General features: G+C 39.1%; 1 protein-coding gene across 1 annotated transcript; it reads right to left on the bottom strand.

The window, feature by feature from the left end:
* Positions 1–1,857: 1,857 nt before the first annotated feature.
* LOC306699331 (retinoic acid receptor beta-like) lies at positions 1,858–17,344 on the bottom strand. The gene is made up of 8 exons (XM_079163913.1): positions 16,869–17,344; positions 12,108–12,262; positions 10,925–11,066; positions 8,395–8,561; positions 5,197–5,373; positions 4,440–4,644; positions 4,171–4,329; positions 1,858–3,117 (listed from the first exon to the last, which is right to left on the bottom strand). Exons 1-8 carry the CDS (start codon positions 17,032–17,034, stop codon positions 2,951–2,953), a joined length of 1,338 nt encoding a protein of 445 aa, XP_079020039.1. The 5' UTR covers positions 17,035–17,344; the 3' UTR covers positions 1,858–2,950.
* Positions 17,345–18,571: the final 1,227 nt, after the last annotated feature.

Here is an 18,571-nt window from a genome sequence, read left to right as displayed (position 1 = left end):
AGGAGACGGGTCTGGTTTATGTACTGACAGGGTGATTGGGACATGAGACACAGGTGAGCATGGGACGGGGGAGTCAGGTGACCAGGATGAGGAAAGAAGTCCGAGGGTAACTAGTGGAGAGGTGGAGAATGACATTAAAGCTTCATAGAGATGCAGGGGCTTTGGGGGAGGGGCAGGAAGACGGATCAGAGAGGCAGGATGGGCAAAAATACAAATAATGTATCATCCTTTATTTTTGGTAATTTGGGAGCAATGATTGAAAGTTACTCAGATCATTTAGTGCTGAATACAACTTTAAGGTATACGTTTTCTGCTACTTTACCCTTCTACTCCTCTACAGTTCAGCAGGAAATATTGTACTTTTTAATTCAAATAAAATTATTTTATAACTGTTTTGCAGATTTACACTGATGATACAAAATATAATCAACAAATACATTATATGTTATTATAGAGTAAGATCAGACTTAGTATTTCTTTGCAGGCACTCACACTGTGGTATTGTTAATTCTACTGTAGTGAAAGGTCTGAGTACTTCCTCCATCACTGCTTGGGCGCAGACACGGCATGTTTACGAAAATAAACTGTCCATTATTGTGACTTAAAAAAAAAAAAAGGATATGTGAAAAGCCTTAAAATGAGTTTCTTATTCTTTAAATATTGTATTTCTTTACCACTGAACAGATAAAGTCAGTGGATGCAATTTTGACTATTAACTGTGCTGCAGTGCAGTTCCCCGCAGTGGCCACAGGGGGCAGTATGAGCCCGGCTATTGACAGAAGACGAGCTGACCTCAAACAACCTCACAGCTCCACAACACTAAAACATGAACTGCTGTGTCGCCTCAGAAGTGACAAAAGCCGGCAGCTTCAGCAAAAACATGACACAGCAAAATAAAACTCGTATACACAAGACTTTAATAGAGCAACGACAACAAAAAAAACATACGAAACGGGATGAAATGTTCCAGGTTAAATTGGCAAAATATGTAAAATTCACAAAATATGGAAGACGTTGGCACATCTGAAGTAGGCACGTGAGTTCTTAAAGTACACAGGCTGCTTGCTTTGTTACTTACAGTAGATATTATACACTTAAGCATCCTTCTGTTGAATGGAATGTACATTTCTTGAGGCACGAATGTCATTTAAGCTTCTGATGTTAAATATAAAAGCTCCTGTACGTATTGTAACATTAGACTATTTTTCCCATAATCCTTTTTATCCTGTTGCAAGTTTTCTTTCTTTTGAATTAGTGTTATTTCTACAGTGAACAGTATTTCACTTCGGCAACATTAATAGACGGCTATCTGTGATAAGACAATAGCAAACAACAATGTGTGAGGATGTTTTCATTATTAGTATTGAAACTCAAACTTTTGGGTAAACACCCAGGCCTCACAATAACGGCGAAAATGACATCTGGGATTAAAACTTTGCATGTAGAACACATGTGAAAGAATAAAGTTGTGTGTTAGCTTACTTACAGTGGAGCTATATTTGATACCGACACCTCTGAATCTCACTAATTAACATGTTTCGTCTCGTTTGGTTCTTGTTCCCTTTGATCCAAACAAAGCAAAGTGTAAACACAACAATGTGTGGTTTTACAGGCGGAGTTTTGTGCAGGGACTACTTCTTGTGTCACTGGGAGGTCGCAAAGGAACCAGCGTTCTTAGGCTGCGTCCGAAATCACTTCCTATCGACTATACAGAGCTCCACATTCACCATGCGATATTTCATTTTGTGTGAAATGAGTGGATTTTATAGTGCTCTCAAAAATACATGCCACTGTGGAACAAAACAAGTAGTGTCCATATCCTTTACACTACTTTTTGCAAACAATCCAACAGTGCAATGTATCACATTTTACGGCTGAACATTTTGGGAAAAACAATATCTAGTTCCCATTATTCTGACTGATATTGCAGTAGTAAATAATATTTGCAATATTAGAAGGAATGATCATTTTTACATCATTCTCATTTTCATTGAAATAACATTTTTAAAATGATTATGGAGGGATTTCTTCAGGGATTTGTACCAAACAAAGATGTTCTCTTAAGTCTGTAGAATAAGATGGGTAAACAGGGACATATATGTCATTTAAAATGGTATTTTGACACATTTCCCTTAATTGAAATAAGCCATATTGTGAATTTAAATAAAATCAATTCATTTTACAGCCCTATCACATTTTACAGAAAACAACCACGGTGTGACGAATCACTTTACTGAATTGAATCATTTCGTTCAGTTAAATTCAAAGATTCGTCACTGAATATGTATTTATTTCACTTTTTTGTTTCAAGGCTCAGCAGTTTTCCGTACTTATTTTCCTATTTTCCTGTATAAACTCGGTTACACGTTTGTGAACTTTGTCAATGCCGGTTATGGACATTCACCTTTATGAGTATGAGCTTCTACATTTCCCTTTTGTGCAGACAAATCTGCTTTTTTTCCCCCCTCTTCAAATATGTTCAACCAGTTAGTCCAGAGCTTTCTTTTTTACACATACGGAAAACAATAAATTGTGTGTACAACCAGGAGACGTTTTAAGTCCATATGTTTAATAACTCTGCTACTCTAAAGCTAAAGACGTTGTTATTAAATGAGGTAAAAGTAATCCATGCAAGTATAAATACAGTAGAAACCTGTGTGATTCCCGGTGGTTATGAGGTGTCTGCCAGGAAGGGGTTAAAAAAGGAAACCGTGATACATTTTATAACTTTACTGCATCGTTCTCTTTTTTTTCCCACTTTGAGGCAGAAATTAGCTTTTCGTTCATCAGCGTAATAACTGAATCTCTTCTTCAAACTGTGGTACTGAGGTAAGACACTAGTAACCCTCCGGACTGCGTCTTTAGTTTATACTGTTAGCGTTTCTCTCTGGGGAGGGAAGACGGGAGACAATGTTCTTTGAGCGGCTTCAGAGTGAGACGTCAGAGGAGTTCATGTGCTGCGAGGAGATGATGTGTGTGTGTGCTGGCTGCTGTTTGCCTCCACTTTGCTCTCCTCAGAGTGTTTCTCCAGGTTCTGCAGATCCTCCAGCATCTCCTCGATCAGAGGCGGCATGGAGCCCGGGATCTCCATCTTCAGCGTCACCACCCGCTCCGCTCCTGTGGAGCAACGAAAGCACACATTAGTGCCAGTTGTTGCCATTACGGAGCGCTGCGAAAAGTTCTCGTTCCCTCGTGTCAAAGTTAAAGAGTGTTTGAATGGGTTTTTTTGGGTTAGATGCCTGAAACAAGGTCTGTGGTTCTACGATATAACATAAATGAGTGAATACCCCTCTAAGCATGGGACGATCTATATTATTCCTTATTCCTTATTATATCTATATTAACGATATTTCATGTCACTATTGTGATTAATGTTATTATCCCGATATCAGAATATGCATAAAACTCTGAAAATGGCAAATTAAAATAATGGAACCACTTTAGCTTACGTTAAGAAACAAATATATATAAATTTTTTTCTGAACATAATTTTTCGAGAAAAACAAACAAACAAATAAGGTCATGATGAATCATATGGTCATGAGGATGAATCAATTAAAAGAATAGCAACCCCAATAACGGAAATTCGATCCACTTATTGCCAGTTTTTAATTGTGATCCGTGATGAAATCCTATAATGTCTCATCCCTATTACTCTTCTCGTGAATTTTGAAGCTTCGACGTGTCTTAAAAAAGGCTCAATGGGACATTTAAATATCATCATCCTAACTATAGTCCGTCTTCACAGCCTTGTTGTGTGCATGCTACCACAGTGTAGTTCATTTATAGGCTAACGTTAGCTTTTTACTTCTCTTGATTGCAAAAAACGCTGAAAAAATAATAAAAATGGTGTCCACTTTTGAAGATTATCTTGCTTAACAAAATGTGAAAGTATCGCAAACTTGTGTTTGCTACAGAGCTTATTTTCTGCAATAATCCAAAAGCCAATGGAAAAATTCCATTGGCTTTTTGTCGAGGGAACTTAATTCCTGGTTGGCCTACAACAAAACGTCTTCACTGCAGCGCTCTATTAGATAACGATCAGAGTAAACACCGGCAATCACAGATTTTATTCCTCGAGTTATAGAAGTTATCGTATCCTTAATATAGTCTGGGACAAGTGAAGGACTTTCTGGGGAATGATCCACTAGCAGGGCTTTGCCTTCTGACCTTTGGCGCTGATGCTGCGCAGGTCAGTGATTTTCATGAGGGCTTTGGGGAACATGAGGGGCATGCTGGGCCGCCGTTTGCGGGAGTAAATCTTCAGCGCCTCCAGCAGCGGCTCCTGTAGCACCTCCACCTTAGACGGCTCCTCCAGGTCCTGTCGGTCTGTTCAAACAGACACCAGAGAATATTTAGCTTATATGTTAAAAGGAAAAGCTCCCCCCCTCCCCCAAACTATAAAAATAAGGGTTGCATATTTTTCCGAGCTTCAGTACCTCCAGAGACGAGACAGATGGCGCTGAGCAGGCCGCTCTCTGTGTCGTCCATCTGCAGCGGCAGCAGCTGGCCGGCAAACGTGAAGACCTGATCCGTGAGCGGTCCGAAACCGGCGTTGTGGATCTGAGTGCGGGTCAGGGTCAGCCCGTCGGAGAACGTCATGGTGTCCTTGTCGGGAGTGTAGCGAGTGCAAATCCTCAGGATCTGGATGGAAGAAGAACAGCGCGAGGAAGAATTTGATGAATGTGTTTAACCTCGGAATAAGTATCAGATCGTGACACTTACCTTAGAAAAAAAAGGACATCCTGTGTTGGTTCTAATCAAGCTGGACGTCATATTTGTCCCCGTTTGTACTTCTCGTTATCTTGGACATTTTATTTTTGCCTTAATTCAGAGTTAAATCAGCAAAAGAACAGCAAGTGAATTCAAACCGGCTTTGCACCGCCCACCAGACACCATCACGAGAAACAAACACTTGTTTTTTAAACCTCCACTGCAGAGAGATCCAGGTTTTTATGTTTAAATTATTCTTCAATAAGCATATTGTGAAATAAATTAGACGGAGAATATTCAATTGCTGCCGTTGCTGCTATTTGCTCGTCATCTAAACTCCAGCTTTAAGTGTAATTCAAGTAAATCTTGTAAATCTTGTGTGGCTGCAGTTAAAATAAAACTTAAGCTATCGTCACAAAGTTTCTGTTAGAACACCTGGAAGTCTTGAAGCAGACAGTTATTTTAGGAAACACACAGACGTACCAGGATGTCCAGGCAGGCGGTTTTGAGCAGAGTGATCTGGTCAGCGATGGTCAGGCCGGTGAAACCGGGCACTCGCTTGGCGAACTCCACCACCTTGATGATGCACTTGGTGGCGAGCTCGCTGAACTTGTCCCACAGCCCGAGGTCCAGCTGGATCCTGTGGTCTGAGCTGGAGTTCTGGAAGGAGGAGAAAAGCAGAAGATGTTTGAGATATTTAGCGTTCGCGTCTCAGGATTCAGAACGCCACTTTAAAAAAAAATACATGATGTGATCAGAGATGTAAGTCCAACTTCACCAGCAAAACACACTATTTTCATTGTGTGACGATGGTGTGCTGACATTTTAAATCTATTTTCACTTGACTCAATAACCACAAAATAATAAACAATAAAAGCAGCGTTCATTGTTTTAATTTTGGCCATTTGGGGGTCAAAACAAAGACACCTTATAAAGTCGATATGGTGAATGTGCATTAGCATTCATTTAGCGTCGTGTTTAAGAGATCTGATTAATGTGAGTTCAATATTTAGTCTTTTTTTGTCTCTGTTTTGTCTCCATCAACTCCTAAGCATTTTGGCCGTCGCCATTTTGTTTTTTTTTGCAACCGGTGACCATATTTGGACTGTGGAGGAGTGACGTAGAGACGCCGTATACGACTCTGGTAGCAGCAGACACCGCTTTTTGGTCTATTTGACTCTAAATGGACCATCATTTATTTATTAATGTATTGAAGAAGACTTGAAACTAGAGATTGAGACCATAAACTCATGTTGACAATGTTTACTGAGGTAATAAATCAAGAGAGAAATAGGGTCAGGGGTCAAGTCCAATCACTAAAAACAGCAAAAAAGGCACATTACGATTTTTAAAGTCTTTAAGACTCAGAGGTATCCTGATAAATCTCAAACCAGGAACAAAAGTTCTTTGGAACAAGTCTTTTCTGTACTCATTTAGTACATCCTGGAATCGCTCACTTCTGCTGACTCATCAAACCACAAACATGTGATGCAACAAGCGAAGCAGTTAGGAATTTGTGCAAAGGGAACACCCAGACACATTATTGCCATTTCGGTTAACTGAGGGAGTTTCTGGCTTTTGTCGTGAAGGCACACGTTATTCCTGTTTGTGATGCACGTGTATCACAGTTTGAATGAACTCTGTGTCCTCTCTGTCCTGTTTGTTTTTGTTGAGAAGCAGAAGCCCTGCCCAATTTCTTTTAATCTGCGTGAGTATACAGTTTCACTAGCAATTACCAACCTTGGTCCCGACTGATGAATCAGTTGCAGCTGCTATTTGTGTAGATTTTCTTTTTTGCCTATAAACAGGTATGCTTTTACCCACAGAGACCCACATAGACCTGTTTTTGTTTTTCTAGGGGGGGGGGTCTTTAAATTATTACATTATTTAAAATACATTTCAAAAATGTAGAAGGGCTTAGAACAAGTTGTGGCAGCAGTTTTTGGATTGATACCATTTATTACATGGGTATTGATGCTAAATTTAACAATTTTTGACTAGATGAATATGATCATAAATCCCTCCAAAACACCACATTAAGAGACCAGGACCTCGAGGAACTCCATAGAAAAAGTCATGCTATGATGTGGTATCAAAACCTTTTGAAATTTGGAGATTTCTGCAAGAATTGTTTTTTTCGTTGATTGGATGGCGAGCACTTCTGCTCAGAAACCCCTTTTATTGTCAATATACCTAGTAAAGCCAACACATCTCCTGTTTAAGGACCCTAGCATGCAGGAATATTCAAATAAACAATTTTTAGAAGAGGCAAAAATAACACATTTATATTATTACTACAATACTGCAAATACTGCGTAGAAAGGTTACAGTGTGGTCACATTTTCTGTTGGTGGCGCCAAAGAAGCATGTTGTTGAAACGAGTGTAAACGCTGAGCTTCATTGCACTGTTTCTATCATTCATGACTGGACTGAACGGAGTCTAAATGTGTTTGTTAAATGTAGAACATGGCCTTTACTACAAGGCCCGGTGGTCAGATTATAAGGAAGACAGAGGAAGGAGAGTGAGAGAGAGAGCTGATGTGGTAAATTAATGGACTGCACCTATATAGAGACCATTTAGAGAGCTTTACAACACGAGCCAGCATTCACCCTTTCACACACACATTCACACACCCATTCACCCACACACATTCACACACCCATTCACCCACACACATTCACACACTGGTAACAGATGCTGCCATACAAGGTGCCACGTGCTCATCAGCTGCAATAATGACTCACAAGCCAACTCACGTGTAATTTGAGGTTCGTTATGTTGCGCAACTACACTGTGAGATGTAGACTGCATGGGTCAAATGCTTCCACTAATAATAATAATAATAATAAAAAAGACTATTACTTACAATGATAAATAATAAATAAAAGAATAAATAATTGATGTTACTACATGACTTCATACAATTAAATGACTACATTCGTGACACATATAGGCTGAGTTGCACCAAATATAATTAATTTGATCGAAGAAGAGCTCTAATCAGAGTTGATCAAAGCTAGGTTGAGAATGAGTAAATCCAGATCTAAAATCAAGCTGATCTCTGTTGCACAATTATAAACTAATCTCCGTTTCTTAAATTCAAGTTTAAACCAAAATCGAATACAGTTTAATCAATATGGAGATGCTTGTTGACACAGGTTTGTGTGGACCTAGATAGTAGACTTTAAGAGAAGGGGGAACCGTTAACTTTCGGCTGCTCTGTGTTCCTTAACGTCACGTGACATTGTTTGCTAGCTAACGAGCTAAAAACGTTCGGCAAAGAAGCTCTAATTTCTTGCAATATGACCGAATAACAGAAGATTTAAAAAAACAGATTCTGAACAGAATTATGACATTAAAGTCCGAAAACAACTATTGATAAAAAAATTCACTATTTTATGAGCTAGTTTGTTTTTATCTGCATCCTCTTTTTTTAATGGACGTGTGATTTATTTGGTCTGAAAAGACCTTTAGACAGCTATGTTTAAAGAAATAAGAGACCGTTTTGGGACAATTCAGCCACTTCCACGTATATTTCCTGTCGTGATTTCTCTTCTATCTGTTAAATTCAAGTATTAACCATAAAATACTTCTAAATCAAATGAACCACTGGCTTGACATGACAGCTTTGATCTTATTTTCTCTCTGCAGATGAACATTTTTGTCACGTCGTGACTCACTGTGGTGTATTTTCCCAGCTGGCAGAGAGAGGGGAAGGTCTCTCTGTGAGCCCTGCAGATCTTCTCCACTATCAGGCCGAGCTCCGCCGTCAGCTCGTACGTCTCCATGATGGTCATCTTCACCGCCTCCTTCTTCCCCTTCCTGCTGTTTCTGTCGTTTCTCACTGCTGAAGAAGAGAACGACGAACGTTATAAGATGTTTAAATGAATAACTAAAATGGATTCAAACAGTCCGATGGTGCTTGATTTAAAACTCTGAACCTTTTGGCTTTTTGATGTCAATTCTTTCTTGAATTTAACTTGCGAATGTGTTTTCACATTGACATTGTAAATGGGCTTCACAAGCCTTTCCATGACACTCTAGTGTTTGATCGTGAAAATACAAGATACTCGTCCTTAGTCCACACAATTCAGAAAACACAAAGATGTTGTTGAACGTGATAGAAAACAGTGATCTGTACAAGAATCCTATTCAACAGCGATAGACAAAAAAACATATATATATATATATATACACACACACACATATACATATATAAATATATTTAAACACACACACAAGTTTGACTTTTTTGTTGTTGACATTTTGTAGCTTAAGGCCATGGGGGCCCTGACACTTTGGGCCTTTGTGTCTGTACCTGGTGGACCCGTTCAGTAACAGAGGTGAACAGTAAAGACTAAAATGACATAAAATGAAATTAACGTGAACAGCTTTCAGTGGAACTCTTTCTCTGGTAGAAAAACACAGTCTCCAATGTACTCAGCTGGCAGTAAGCTGTGAGGATTAACTGCTACTCGAGGGGGGCATGAGAAGCAGGCTAACCCAACCCAACCAGGTTGGCCTTTCATAATCACTTCGCTAACGGTGTCAACACGTTTCAGCGCGTCCCAATGACTTGGCTCTGCTACACACATGCTCAGAATTATGCGACCGCCCCGTCTCTGTCGCTCTGACCACCACCCACTCCTCCTCCTCCTCCTCCTCCTCCTCCTCCTCCTCCTCCTCCTCCTCCTCCTCCTCCTCCTCCTCCTCATCATCATCTCTGGATGGCCTACATTCAGTCGTCATTGCGTAAACACTCCAAGTGAGATCGTATTACACACGGACTGACTGAGGCGGCCAGCGAGCAGTTACATCGCACCCACCTGTCTGCTACATGTGATGTTTTTACGAAACGCTTGTCTGTGGACCGGCAACAATGAGAACATGTGGGTGGGTGGATCCTTCACTACCGCCCCATCGCTGCCCACAGCACACGCTCTGTTATCTAGGTCGAGTTCACTGAGAACTTCTCAATGACTCATTTGAGAATGTTTATCATAAAAAAAGGTTATTTCAGTGAAATCATAACTTCTTAATACCAGTTTTGTCTGAACATTTTCTGAGGTTCTTTTTACGGCTGTCACGATGCCAGAAGTTGAGTACAAATACCAGTGAAATTACACAATTATTGATGCCAAAATCCGATACCACGGTAAACAATAAAGTTTAAACCGTAAATCCAATGTACTGTAACATACACTCTTTCTTACTGTTTCCATACTGGTTTTTGTTGGGAAGTTAAATGGGTCATAATTCCCTGTCTACTATATATTTTTATACTGCTGTGAAAACATATCCTTTAACTGTACAATTTTCTTGCCAAAACTATATTTGAACCTGAACTCATCATGATGTAAATCAATGGCACCTCACGTTAGCTGTTGGCTTTATGCAGGACGAAAAATAAAGACTCTTCTTGGCAAGACCCGGCTTCTGAAGTGTGAAGCCAATGCTGAAGTGTCTTAAACTTGCATTCTCTCTAATGGCCATCAGGGGGCGACTCCTCTAGTTGCAAAAAAACAGGTCTAATTGTATAGAAGTCTATGGGAAAATGACTACTTCTCTCTTGATTTATTACCTCAGTAAACATTGTAAACATGAGTTTATGGTCTCAATCTCTAGTTTCAAGTCTTCTTCAATACAGCATGATGTTCATTTAGTAGATTATGATCCATTTAGAGTCAAACAGACCATAAAGCGGAGTATGATGTAGGGCGGGGCTACCTTGTGATTGACAGGTAGCTACCAGAGCAGAATATAGCATCTCAACGACATCACTTCTTCACATTCTAAATATGGTCACTTCCGTTCACTGGTTGCAAAAAGCCAAGATGGCGACGGCCAAAACGCTAAACTCGAGGCTTTAAAGCGACAGTCCACAAACCAATGGATGACGTCACGACGACTACGTCCACCTCTTATAAACAGTCTATGTTTGAGGCAGAGACGATTAACCTTAACGATGGTTAAGGTTAGGCATTGGACGTGGGTAGTTAGGGTCAGGATAGCTCATTGTTAATGATTAAGTTGATAATTAGTTGAGACCGACCCTTCCGTCACCTCTTATATCTTCCTCTATCTGATCAATGGCATCTACAATCCACTGTCCGCTATCTCCTATCTACTCTGTCCTTGAAGGCCTCATCATTTCCTCTCACGTTTGTCTCACGAGGCCTCCCGCTGAGCCGGCGTGGATCAGACACTTACACTCCTTGGACATTCCCGCTGCGAAGCACCTCTGGAGCCGACAGTACTGACAGCGGTTCCTTGTGATCTTGTTGATGATGCAGTTTCGATCTCGGTGGCAGGTGTACGCCATGTTTTTTTGCACGCTGCGGCGGAAGAAGCCCTGCAGAGGCAGCGGGGAGAGTAAAGAGGAGATATTCATGATTCAAGTTACCATGAGTACGAAATAACCTTTTTATGTCATCTGGAATCGTTTTGACACTGTAAACAGGTGTATTTACTTTTATAATTGGATAGTTTATAGTGATATTAGTGGTATGTTTCTCCAAATACAGTAATCAATAACTAACTAATCATCCTGTATAAACATATTATTAAGTATTAAATATCTTATTAAGATATTTACTCCATTCACTAGGAAACATTAGATCATGTCTGTAAAAAGGTTTTGTGCCCAATCCACCAAGTAAATGTTGAGACATCTACTGGCTGTAAAATATAATACAGGCATTTTTTATTTCAATGTTCACAAAAATTACAGATGAAAAGCAACCGACTTTTATTGTCAGTTGAATTGGGAATAAGAGCAGGTTCCAATGATCTGTTTCGACAATAAAACTACTGTTATGTGTGCTATATTTTGAATCAGCCAACGTGCTTTTAAATAGCTTGATTTTCAGCAAAAACTCAGTTTGATTCTGCAAAAAACGTCACCGACTACAACTTGAAATGTGGTGGAAACATCTACAAACAACACAGATACACATCTGGAATTACACAAGTCAGGTTGTTTACAACAGTGTGTTTACGTTGTATGGATGGAAGTCACTGTTGCTGAAATATTGACATGTTTACCGGGACAAAGTTCAGGCGCTGTAGTGATGTTGGTGTTATCGCTGAGCAAATACAGCAATCAATATTTATTTATGGTGTATTTGTTGAGGAGAGATACAATATACAGAGACAAACAGAAAACAGCTATCAGATGCAAGTAGTGTTGAAAGCAGAAGCTAATTTGAAACACACGTTCCTAGAAGGGTCGAACATAATAAAACGTGCTATTATACATGATGAACTTTGTAGCAGCTGTTGCATCCCAAAATTAAAAAAATCGTTCTTTTTTTAGAGCATGAGAATAACGTTTTTTTGCTGACCGCTTTTCTGGAGCAAGGTTATTTTTTTTTTCTTTTTTTTTACATGTTACCTTGCAGCCCTCGCAGGCGCTGACGCCGTAGTGGTAGCCTGAGGACTTGTCTTGACACACGAAACAGGGCTTGTAAGTGCGAGGAGGCGGCGGCGGGGAGGCGGGACTGGCGAACAGGTCGTCTGAGCTGGAGCTGGAGCTCTGGCTTTCAACGGCTGCAAACACACAATATGACACCAAAAAACACTCATTAACAAGCACAACAGGGAGAATGCAACATACTGTCACTTACAAGTTTGAACCTTTTGGGTTTTATTATCAAAGAAATCTGATCGGGCACTTCATTTGATGACAGCGGCATGATAGTAGGATAGTAAATAGAATATCTTTGGGTTTTGAACAAGCAATTTGAATGTCTTCTTGGGCTGTGGGAGATATTAACAGGCTTTCTCCTCTATTTTTTAAATTCTATTTTATGGACAATCGATCATTATAGGGCATTCACTTTTTATTCAAAATTTGTACTTTCATTTGAAGTGGAAAAATATACAAAATCACATTCAAAATGTACCGTGTGTATGTATACAGAACGTGCAACATTATGGGACAATATGAACATTTTATGCCAAAATAATTATAATTATATCCCGATAATCATAAAAATATGCCTAAAACTCTTAAAGGGGCAATTAAACATACTGGAATCACTACGTTTGTTAGGAAATAAATATCCTTATTGCATCACAAATAGGACAGATCTATTATTTTTGGTCTAAATCCCATTTGTATTATGGATTACAGCCACTAGGAGCTGCAGGTGTAGCTTTCTGTCTTGCCAAGATTACACAACTAGTTGGAGCCTTTTAAATAAAATATTAATAAGAAGATAATGTGAACATACGGTCATCCTCACAGAGCCAGTGACTCTGCTAACTGCTAAGGCTGTTCAATTTCATAAAAATGTTATGAGATTTCAGAGAAAAGTCAAGTAAGAGAATTATTTCACAGTCCTCTTATCGCTGGGCAGGACCTTCGTGTAAATCTACATCGATCTTATCGGCCCTTATCAATAAGAAGTGGACGTAGTCCCCGTGATGCCACCCATTGGTGAGCGGACTACGGCTTTGAAGCCTTGAGTTTCCATCACCATCTTGTTTTTTTGGACCAAAAGTGACACAAGAGGGTGAAGATACAACCGAAAGCTTAATAAGGCATTTATAGGGGACAGAAATGCTCAAAGAGTTAAAGATGTAAGAAGAAAACAACGACAACTCCCAGACCGGACAATACCCTTCTTTATGGTCTATTTTACTCTAAATGGACCATAATTTACTAAATAAACATCATGCTGTATTGAAGAAGACTTGAAACTAGAGATTGAGGCCATAAACTCATGTTTACAATGTTTACTGAGGTAATAAATCAAGAGAGAAGTAGAGTAATTTTCTCATAGACTTCTATACAATCAGAGGAGTCGCCCCCTGATGGCCATTAGAGAGAATGCACTTTTAAAACACCTCAGCATTCATTGGCTTCAAGCTTATCGCCTGACCTTTATCAGACTCTGAGACAGCAACACTTATTCGCATTTATTGAAATTGTGGAGTTACATATCTGCACTTGTCCTTCATGGACTAAGAAACCAAAACTCTCGAGTGAAACCCCAACTGTGTCATGAATAAGAGAGTAGGCGCTCTGTCCAGAGAAAGCTGGACTCATCGATCACAAACCGACTCTTTTGAAATGTCGAATTTACTTCTCCATAACATGCACACATTTGCACCTATTGTGGCAAAGCGTTTATCTCAATCTTTCCAGTTGAATGTATCATTTCACAACAGTCCACCCTCTTCCACTTCAACAGACGCTTTTGAGAGGAGCATTGCTCCGGTCTGTGGGGGCTCGCTCAGCCTCCCCCGCCGGCTCCCTGATCACCTCCACCGCTGACAGAAAACGAAGAAAGTCGTTTTAGAAAAAAAAGAGAAAGATTGCTCATCTACATCCCCTCGAACCCGTGGCCTCTGATTGAACCTGGAATCAGCGGGTCAATCGAGGACACCCCCATCAGCCCGGACACAAAACAATGGCGGAGCATGCCACGAGCCCAGCTGACTGATGAGAGGGAGGGAGAAGAAACAGAAAGTGTGTGCGGTGGGGCGGTGGCAGTCATTGGGTCGGGGGAAGGGAGAAAGAGGGGGCCCCCGTCCCAATTTAGGTGGTGTTATATGATGTACGCGACAATGCATTTAACATTTAAATCAAACATATTTTGGAGCCTGCAAGGTAAAAGATTCAAAAGGCAACTTGCAAGTGAAAGAAGTTGCGTGTAAGCTTGGTATTTTTGGTAATTTCATCTGAAGAAAGAAGCTCTTTTTGTGTTTAACCTCATTTTGCTTGTTGCTAAATACAACATCCATAAATCAAAATTCAAAAGAAGCATTTTCTGTTGCAGCCCTCACAACGAATGTACTTAATTTCTCGACTGTTATTTTCTAAAATGTCAAAAGTAGTGAAACACGCTCATAATAATTTCCCAAAGTCCAGAAATGATTAGGAAGAAACCATAATAACCGACAAACATTTCATTTACTGTCATATTCGACAAAGAAAAACATAAAATCTTCACATTTGAGAAGCTGGAACCAGCTTAAAAGATGACCAAAAATATTAGTTATCAAAACAGTTGCCGGTTTCAATCAATGAATCAATTTAAATCAGCAATTGGTTGCAGCTTTGGGTTATTTATTTGTACATCTTTTGTCTCCTTTTACTGGTTAAACACACTTTCAGTGAGTCTTCTTGTGTTTTGAGACGTGAAAGCAGTGACAGTCTGTAAGTTTAAGACGCACAAAGAGGTCAAATTATTTCACATAAATATTACAGTTACAGTTAGTCCTATAAATTATTAACACACATTAGTGTAGCAGAATAGTTTTTCCCTCATTCAACAAATCAAACAATCTAATAATGTCACATGTAATAATATATCAACAGCCACAGGGGCCATTTTTCTCAGAAGAAGCACAGTTTCTTAATGCAGGACTTTTACTTGCACTGTCTTCTTGTTTTTACATGTGTTGTACTTGTACTTCTAGTCAAGTATAATATATGGGTACTTCCTCCACCACTGACAACGGTCTGGCTCTCCTCTGAGCCGGTGACCGTCCGGTGAACCCGCGGTGACCCCACACTGACCGGCCCCATCCCAAACACAGACCACCACACTGTCATGAGCCGCTCTGTGCACAGCTCCCCGTTTACTGATGATTATGTGAAAAACAAAAGCTCCTGAACTCACCACGAAAAGCATCGCAGTATATTGATCACGGGATTTACTTTTTCCCCTCCTTGACTTTCAGAAGCAGTTTATAAACCAATCAATAAAAGTGTTGTAACACACTTAAGTGTAGTTATACGCAGCCATGAGAGCGTTTTAAAGTTTTTAATACTGTACAGTATTTGTCAACTGTTATAACGTCTCTTGTGAAGTCTGCTTTTATATTATTAAAACTGTGTTTCATTCATTGTGTGTTATGGGTGCCCACGTGAGTTATAGTTGTTGACAAATAAATGAATAAAGACTTAAATCTGCTTACATGAAACCATCAATTAAACATTTATATTCTGCTTATGAATGTTAAATGAGGGGTTAAAGTGAATTGTTACAGTAGAAGGTAAAGTCCTTCACACATGATTAGAGGAAACAACTCAAATTTGGCTTCAAGTCAGTTTTTGTATTTATTCTAACATATTTTTGTTTGTTTTTTTAAGCATTTTATGATCTCCAACTGTTGATATCTTCATAAGTAAACTTAAAATATACCTCCTTTAGCCTGGATGTTGTTTAGAATCATGTTTTTTAAATGTTTTTGTTTTAAAATCATAATTTATTTAAATGTGTTCATACTCAACAAAATATTGTATTTGTTTTTGTCTATTTGACTGTGTTTTAAACCTATTTTATCTTATTTATTAACTCATTTTCAGCATTTGTATGTGTTCCCTGCGTAAGGCTCAGATTGTTTTGTTCACATCTTATTATTAGCTTTGTCAGTCTTCTGTAAAGCACTTTGAATTGAACTACATTGGAGGAAAAGTGTCATACAAATGAACTTTGATTGACTAATTGATTGAATCAGAAACAGGGCAGTTGAACAATGCAGTGGATGAATCCCATATTTCTATCTGTATATATATATATATATATATATATATATATATATATATATATCTACCCATCAGTGCAGCCTAATGTATTGAAATGTTTTTCCAAATGGGGTAATTGCTCTTAAGCATGCATATCTATGCAACCCATCAAGATGGATCCTTACCATTAAGCTGTTTGTATTTCATGATCCACACTGTTAACCTGTTTTTTTTGGCATTGTGTATATTTGTGATTTGCACCTTATTGTTATTATTGTATTTCTTACTTTGTGCTGCAACTGCTGCACAACAATTTGATGTAACTTGATGAATAAAGTTACACCTTAATTTAGAACAACACCTAACCTTCAATAACAAACTACAGGTATATTACTTGAAACGTATTAATTAGTCGATGCATGGCTAAATAATTGTTGACTTTCCGGTTAAAGTCAAAAGTGTAATTTAGTTTAGCCAATAAATTAAAGTGTATAGAGAAGGGTGTCAAGCACAACATTGAAAAGCCATTTAAGTCCATTTCATTGGCCATATAACTAAAACAAACTTGATTTAACATGATTGATTTCTATTTTTTAAATAATATGACATTCCCCTTATGGAGGCCACCAAAACATCACTGATTCAAACTGTTTAAAAAATGTAGTTTCCACCTACACTGCGAGCACCGGTGCTGCTGCCAGTCCGCCTCGACCAGCTCGGGGAAGAAGGCTGCCAGGTCCTGGTCCTGCTCCTGCAGCATGCATGCAGGGCTGGACGTGGACGCGTACAGGTCCATGAATTCTCCGGGACCGAAAGCTTGAAATTCCAGATAGTCAAACATCTTCGAGGTTTAGGTCTCCGCGACTGAGACCTTCTCCGCATGTGCAAATCCTTCACAGCAAAGGCGGGTTGGTTTTTGTTTGTCTCCCCCCCCTTACTCCGTTTTGAGTTTGATGCAAACGGTGTTTTACTCTTAAAACATGCGTGTGTTGCATTCAGAGGGGCGTGTGTAGACCTATGCTTCCCCACAGACGGTCAGAGAGAGTGTTCGCATGTCGCTTTGCAGAAGAGCCACTGGCGGTTAAACGCGTCCAGGTTTATTCTGAGGCTGTTTTGCATAACAAAGTTAGTCCCGGGACTTTCTTCCTCTTATCTCCTCTTTATTGACGAATGTCTCAACTCGGCCCTGCTTCATACTAGTTATGTCAGAGCGAGCGATGGTGTTACCTAATGTATGCGAGTGAACTCCCGGTGAACCGCCTCCGCTGCTGGCCTTCACATGACCCAGCCGTGGCGTGACGTCACCGGCAGCGGTTGGAAACAAGAACCGTTAAGTCATTTTACTTTGAGTAAAAATGATTTATTCTGTAAAAGATGAAAAGTATACAATCTGAAGCATTAAAAAACAAGAGAAATTGTATTTTTTTTATGGTCTTTCTTCTGCTCAAATTCTGGCGCCTACAATCCCCATAATGCAATTCGAGCGTGGACGTCGGTCGGTTGGAAACACCTACCGAAGTCACTTTGAAAAGTATAAAATTTAAAGCAGCAGAAACAGAGGTATTTTATTCCGAGTAATCTTCTTCCTGCTCAAAATGTGGCGCCTACAATCCCCATAATGCAATTCGAGTGTTATGGAGCTAATTAAGTATATTATTAAAAGTACCGCACTTCGGTACAGTTTAGAGGTACTTGTCTTTTACTCAAGTATTTCTATTTTATGCCAAGGTGCTTTATAAAAAGACAATACTTTTTACTACATTACATTTATACACTTACACACTTACAAATATTAAAGACTACATTTAGATGTATTTTTATTGATTAAGCTACTTTAAATTAGCCCCACATTTACCAGCTGCAACATTTGTGATGTTTACAAATTAAGTAGTTATTCAATATTATGTGTATATTATTTTAACATCAACCGTTCTTTTAATTTCTGTACTTTACGTGTATTTCATGCAAATTACAAATTACATACTTATACATACTGATTTACTGAAGTAAGATTTTATAATTAAGTTTTTAAAAATCAGTGCACTTTATTTTTAAGTGTGAAGCTAGAGCTAGGAGGCTATTAGCTTAGCTTAGCATAAAGACAGGAAACAGAAATGTAAAAATGACAAGTTGTGGTTTTACTTTATTAGCTTTTGAGTTGTTTGGTAGACATGGTTTGTTGCTGCTTTTGGTCTTTATGCTAAGCTAAGCTAACTGCCTCGTTGCTCTAGCTCCCTGTTTAGCGTTAAATTGGTATCTATCTTCTCACCTCACTATTGGCTAGAAACTGAATAATTGTATTTTATAAAATGTGAAAATTTCCTTTGTTTAAAGGAGCCTAAAAGTACTTTAAACAACCATAAAAGGCACTGAATCAT

Source organism: Pholis gunnellus (genome assembly GCF_910591455.1).
Source record: "Pholis gunnellus genome assembly, chromosome: 8".
Taxonomy (NCBI): Eukaryota; Metazoa; Chordata; class Actinopteri; order Perciformes; family Pholidae; genus Pholis; species Pholis gunnellus.
This window is presented reverse-complemented; position numbering and strand designations above follow the sequence as displayed.

Excerpts from the sequence above, each read along its gene's own strand:
- LOC306699331 (XM_079163913.1), bottom strand. The coding sequence starts at position 17,034 with ATGTTTGACTATCTGGAATTTCAAGCTTTCGGTCCCGGAGAATTCATG. Across the intron at positions 5,374-8,394 it reads AGCTGGGAAAATACACCACA|AACTCCAGCTCAGACCACAG; the intron begins GTGAGTCACGAC and ends TCCTCCTTCCAG. Across the intron at positions 4,330-4,439 it reads CATCTGTCTCGTCTCTGGAG|ACCGACAGGACCTGGAGGAG; the intron begins GTACTGAAGCTC and ends CTGTTTGAACAG.